A 6336-nucleotide genomic window follows, 5' to 3' on the forward strand; every position below is an offset into this window, starting at 1 on the left:
TACAGCTCTGCCCTCATCTCCGCCTATTTCTTTTTTGTCTTTTTTTTTTTCCCCCCTTGGCTAGCCGGTAACTGGATCCGAACCCTTGACCTTGGTGTTCTAACACCATGCTCTAACCAACTGAGCTAACTGGCTAGCTTCATCTCCTCCTGGACCTGAGTCTCAGCTACCACAGATTCCACTGACTTCTCGGTAAGGACTGACAGCCCCCCTCCTACTCGGCCAGGCGGCTTAGACCAGTGCCTCCGCTTTAAGAGTTCTTTCTCCTCCGCCATAGCCGAATCCATTACACCCTTCGTTTGCCCTTTTAAGAAAAGTAACAGACGACACCTCCCACCGGGCAAGAGCCGAATCTTCTTCCTACCACTTGAGAAACTAACATCTTGTTCTTTCCCCTACCGTGTCAGAAGGTGTGTTTGTCCTCCTCAAAAACCTGAGATACAAGATTTAGATGGCATCCAGTCTCGCTTTTTGGGTGCATATTTTTCACTTATTCAGTAAATATTTAATGTGTCAGGCAGGAGAACTGAAGGAAGTGCACGCACAGGCGCACATAATACAATCTCAGGGGTCTTACTGACTGCTGCTCAGCCCCAAAAGCCCCAGTTAAGAACCCCTGGTATTATTGTCCAAAGCTCCCATTTTACCGAGGTGAACACTGAAGCCTAGACTGGGCAAAGGGCTGCGAAAAGTCACAGAGCGAGTCGGCAGCAGAGCTGCAGGGGCTCAGAGGACTAGAACGTGACTCCCGCCCAGCACCTGCAGAGTTGGGGGACACACGTGGACACAACCACCTAGCTGGGCGCAGAGGGAGGCAGATGAGCCGGGGGCGGGGCTTACGTACGCCCCGCCTCCGCCGCTGGGGTTCGGGGGCGGGGCCTTCCTCCAGCCACTCCGCTCCAACATGGCTCCGCGGCTGTGCAGCATCTCTGCGGTGTCGCGGCAGCTGCTGGGGGGCCCGGGACCTCGCGCCGGGGACGTTGCGGCTGCGGCTGCGGCGCGGTGAGAGCCTGGCGAGGCGGGGGTGGCCGCGCGCGCGGGGGTGTGTATAAGGGCGGGGGTCAGGGTCTGGGCCTGGAGGAGGGGCTGATCTATTCAAAAGACGGGTCAGGGTCTGGGCCTGGAGGAGGGGCTGATACTCCTTGGCCTGGAAGCTGAGAATTAGAGGCGGGGCCCGGACCTAGGCCTGGGGAGGGGTGTGGGCAAAGAATGGGGGAGGTGAGACGGTGTGGGCAGGGTCTTCGTCCTGGTAGGGAGCTGGGTCTGGGTAGAGAATGAAAGATGGGTTGAGTGGGAGGGGCAGATCTTGGGTCCTGGAGAGTGGGAGGGGGCGGAGGATGCGAGGAGCGGCCACTTCCCCAGACCTTTGCCGTGACTGTGATTTAGCACCCACTGGGGACTTCTAGGAGAGGCGGCTCTTCGCTCGGGAAGTTCTGGGGGGAAGGGATGCGGCAGGGGAGCAATGGGGGATCCCCAAGGACCGTGGCTGCAGAGACGCTTTGCTCCCCCACCCTCAACGGTACAGGTTGGGCAGTAGGAGCTGAGAGGGGCTGGGAGTTGTCCAAGGTCATTCTCCCTGCTGAGCGGCGGCAGCAACGGATCTGGGACCCAGGTCTCCTGACGCACCGTGCACTTTGCACCACACCGGGTGGCCTCCTGGGAGAGAGAGGCTGGCTGTGCCATGTGCTCAGCCTGGGTGTTTTTTGGGCCCTGCTCTGGGCTGAGGCAGGGCTTGGCCTTCCTGACTGTCTCTGGGTGGCCCCTTCCTCCTCCATCCAGTATCCTATTCTTCCCCTGTCTCGCCACTTATCACCCTGTACACTTATAACCTGGTGCTTGCCTGTCTCTTCCACTAGATCATTGTCTCATTTTCTTGGTTTCCCCAGCCCCTCCAAAATGTTGTTTGGCAAAAAACATTTGCCAAAGAAGTGAGTCCCCCCACCTGTGGAAAGGAAGCAGGGGTCCCTCCTGCCTTGCAGCCCAGGAGTGAAGATGGAGACTACTGTTAGAACTTACCATGAAATGTTAGAGCACTGTGAAGTGGGGCTTTTGGGCAGCTGGAAAGAGGAGCCAGGAATATGCCCCCCACCTGGACTGCCCAATAGTTAGGGAGAAAGCCGACATAATGGAAAGAGTCTGAAGTTTGCCTGGCACCAGCAAATCTAACTTAGCTTGTTTTGGTGGGGTGACCTTGGGCAAGTCATTTGTCCTCTTCAAGCCTCAGATTCCTCATCTGTAAAATGGAGGTGATAATATAGGATGTATCTCATAGAGCTGCTGAGGATTAAAGAAACTTGTTTTCCAAATGAAGTCAAGGCTGGAGAAGGGACAGAATTGATTGGTGGCAGAACCATTTGTGTGGCAAATACCTAGAGGCCACAAAAGGAGTGTGGGACTTAGAGGCAGCCTGCTGCTTCTCACTCTCAATAACCGTGGAGAGTCACTGAACCTCTGTTACTCTCAATTTCCTTCTCTGTAAAGTGAGGATGGTGATCTCTGCTTGGTGTTTCTTGTAGTATTGCCATGAAGGCACTTGGATTAATACCTATCAAGTCCCTCAAGGACTGCTTTGCAGTTATTTATGCCCTGGCCCACATTGGGTACCTGGAGACATCCCCTTCTGCTGACCCTCAGGCTGCCTCATATCTGGAGTAACTAATGGGGCCAGCAGCAGCCCTTCTAGCTCCTGAGGTTTGGGGACTGCTGGGGTGGGGACAGAGTGTAGACTTTGAAATCAGATGGACCTGGATTGGAATTTCCTTGACCATTGATTAACCATCCTTGAATAAGGCATGGAATATCTCTGAACCTCAGTTTTCTCAAAAATGTATTGTGAGGATTAGCTCTTAGCACATAGTAAGTGGTCGATAAACAGCAGTTATTGTTACTGCTGCACCAGTAATCCTGTTGTTCACAGAACTTTAGTTCTTCTAGCTAAAGATACACATCTGGAAAAATAAGCAGGAATAAGGTCTCTTACTAAAGTCAGGTAACTCAAATGAGAGGAGTGTTTCAGAATGTGCATGAAGCCGAGCTTCCTAGCTCATCCAGCTGAACTTCCCAGCATATAAATTTATAATGTCCCGGAGCACTTTCATGTAGGGAGGCATCAGACTGTTGATCTCTATTGCCAGTGCAATTGTATCTTCATCCAGCTGAACTTCCCAGCATATAAATTTATAATGTCCTGGAGCACTTTCATGTAGGGAGGCATCAGACTGTTGATCTCTATTGCCAGTGCAATTGTATCTACAGTAACTTTTTCTAAAGGGAGACTGGAAAGTTCTCATCTGAGATGTTGGTGGTTGGCTCAGTTGGTTAGAATGCAGTGTTGGGGCTGAGCCCGTGGCGCACTCGGGAGAGTGTGGCGCTGGGAGCGCAGCGACGCTCCCGCCGTGGGTTCGGATCCTATATAGGAATGGCTGGTGCGCTCACTGGCTGAGCACGGTTACTGGTCACGAAAAAGACAAAAAAAAAAAAAAAGAATGCAGTGTTGATAACAGAAGATCAGGGGTTTGGATCCCCTTACCAGCCAGCTGCCAAAAAAAAAACCTCATCGGGTACAAATAGTTATCGAGCAACTCCCATCCAAAAGCACTATGCTAGGCACCCTGGGGATGGAAGGACATTAGTTACGTTGTAGCTTCTGGTGTGGCTGGGGAAACAGGACTTATGGATATGAAAATGATGAAAGGGTTGAGGGGGAAATATGAGAGATGTTTTTGTCGGAAGGTGCTGGATGAGTCCAGCTGGGGCAGACCCTTCCCATAGATTGGATGAAATTTTGTGTTTTTCAGGGCCTAAGAGGCATTGTTAATATAGTTTAGATACCAAGATCTTTTTTTTTTTAATTGATGCACAATTAATTATATATATTTTTTGGGTACAGTGTTAACTACCATCACCTGTGTACAACATATGTTTGTTTGTTTTTTTAATTTTATTTTATTTTGTCGATATACAATGTGGTTGATTATTGTGACCCATTACCAAAACCTCCCTCCCTCCTCCCTCTCCTCCCTCCCACCCGACAATGTCCTTTCTCCTTGCTTGTCGTAGATACCAAGATCTTTGGCACTCTGAGATGATTTACTGAGGTTACATGGAAAAAGGATGAAATTGGAACTACTCTAGAGCAGGGATTCTCAATTTTGAATATGCATCAGAATCCCCTGCTGGGGCTGGCCCGGTGGCGCACTCGGTAGAGTGCGGCGCTTGGGAGCGTGGTGGCGCTCCCACCGAGGGTTTGGATCCCATATAGAGACCGGTCCGCTCACTGGTTGAGCGCGGTGCAGGCGCGACACCGAGGGTTGCGATCCCGTTACCGGTCACGAAAAAAGACAAAAAAAGGAAGAATCCCCTGCTGGGCTTGTTAAAACTCAGATTGCTAGGCCCATCCCCAGAGTTTCTGTCACTGTAGATCTGGGGTGAGGCCTGAGAATTTAACAAATCTCAGGTGATGTTGACTCTGGAATGTTCTTCAAAGTAGATTGGAGCTAGAATCCCAAGTGAAGACATTTGGCCTTTGTTTGGTAGGCAGTCAGGAGCCATAGACTGTGTTTGAGCAGAGGAATGGCATCACAAAAAATGGTGCATTACAAAGATTGATGGACAGATTAGGAAAAGTGGGGGAGGGGAGCCAGGAGATCAATTCAGGAAGGTGGGTAGGAATAGAGGCCCATCTGTGGCCTCTATTTTACACATGAGGAAAATGAGGCTCAAAAAGAATCTGAGCTGAGATTAGAACCTGAGTTTGCCCAGAGCCTGTGCTCTTAAGCTGTTGGTGTTGGTGTTGGTGTTGGTGTTGGGGATGGAAAAGGCTCCTGAGCCCTGAGTACACACTCTGGGTCCAAGCTCATCCTTTCTTTCCTTTCTTACCTTTCAGCTTCCATCATTTTCGTGCAACTATGTTTCAGCTCCCCCACCACACCTTCATTCATTTCCCATAGATTGAACACATGCCATGTGCCCGGCACTGTTCCAGGCACTGGGGATACAGCAGGGATACAACAGATGAGATGAGGTCCCTGCCCTTGTGGGGCTGCTTCTAGTGGGGAGATAGACAATAAATAAAGCACATAATAAGCAAAAAAAAAAAAATGGTATCATGTTTTAGAAGTCTCTGTGGAACAAGATAGAGAGCAGGGGAGACGGTTTGGGGAGGTCAAGGGTAGGAGAACATTGCGATTTCAGTGAGAAAGTGAAATTTGAACTCTTGAAAATGTTCACTTGAGGATGCTGGCTTGGAGTTTAGACCCTGCCCTGGGATCTTAGACAAATTCCTTCTTGGATTTTACCTGTAGAAAAGATCTTTAGAGATGGGCTACTCTCCTCATTTGACAGATGGGGAAACTGAGGCCCATAGGCAGGAAGGATTAGAAAGCAGTGGGACGAGATGGGAGCCCATCAGAGCTCCTGGACACCCTTCCATACCCCAGCATTCTAGCCCCCTGTTTCTCTCTTCAGGGATGGCCACTTGGCTGTTTATCTCCGTCAGTACTGTGTTAATAAATTACTTGAAGCCTAGTTTTGGAGCAAAGGTCTTGGTTGGCAAATAGTGGGAGCTTCCCTCCTCCCTGCCACCACCCTTTATAGGAGGAGCAGTCCCTCTACATTCAAACCAAAGGTCAGGTCCCTCAGTGCCCTACCCAAAGTGGGGGCTGGCTCTAGAGAAAAGAGCTCTGGATTGGTTCTTGCCTCAGCTCTGCCGACTGATTTGCTGTGTGACCTTGGGCAAGTTTCTTAAACTCCCTGAGCTTCTATTTTATCCTCTCCAGAATGGGGACACTAATAGTACCAACATTATAAGGTCATTACATAGATTCATTTGGATCATGCAACTGAAAAGTCGATCACAGATCCCTGGCTCAGAGGCTCCTCTATTCTGGTCCTAAAATTTCACAGACCACGCTACCCATCTAATGATAATTATGTTTTTGCTTATGCTGATAAAGCAAAAATGAGATTACCTCAAAAAGTTCATGAAAAATACAATTAAAAGATAATGTAGGGGGCCGGCCCGGTGGCGCACTGGATAGTGCGCCGCTTGGGAAGCGCGGCGGCGCTCCCGTCCGAGGGTTCGGATCCCACGTGCAGACCGGCTCCCGCTCACTGGCTGAGCGAGGCGTGGGAGCAACGCCGAGGCTTGCGATCCCGTTGCCGGTCCCGGTCCAGTACGGGGGCAACACTGAGGGTTGCAATCCGTTGCCGGACACGGAAAAAAGACAAAAGACAAAAAAAAAAAAAGAAAAAAAAAAAAAAAAAAAAAAAAAAAGAGTTAGGATAGGTTTGTCAGTGGGTACAAAGTTGCAGTTAGATAGGAGGAGTAAATTCTGG

General features: G+C 50.1%; 1 protein-coding gene across 2 annotated transcripts in view; it reads left to right on the plus strand.

Annotated features, from left to right (window-relative positions):
- The first annotated feature begins 885 nt into the window (after positions 1 to 885).
- The window catches only part of NIPSNAP1 (nipsnap homolog 1 (C. elegans)), a 19144-nt gene continuing 13693 nt past the window's right edge, over positions 886 to 6336 (plus strand). Inside the window, exon 1 of one of the 2 annotated variants that reach the window (XM_008575541.1) lies at positions 886 to 1002. In XM_008575541.1, coding sequence (XP_008573763.1) covers positions 905 to 1002 — 98 coding nt within the window. In that variant the 5' untranslated portion in view covers positions 886 to 904. The remainder of the gene's footprint in view (positions 1003 to 6336) is intronic. The other variant, XM_008575542.1, reaches the window with a different exon arrangement.

Source organism: Galeopterus variegatus, unplaced genomic scaffold, assembly GCF_000696425.1.
Source record: "Galeopterus variegatus unplaced genomic scaffold, G_variegatus-3.0.2 Scaffold1204, whole genome shotgun sequence".
In the NCBI taxonomy this organism is placed as follows: domain Eukaryota; kingdom Metazoa; phylum Chordata; class Mammalia; order Dermoptera; family Cynocephalidae; genus Galeopterus; species Galeopterus variegatus.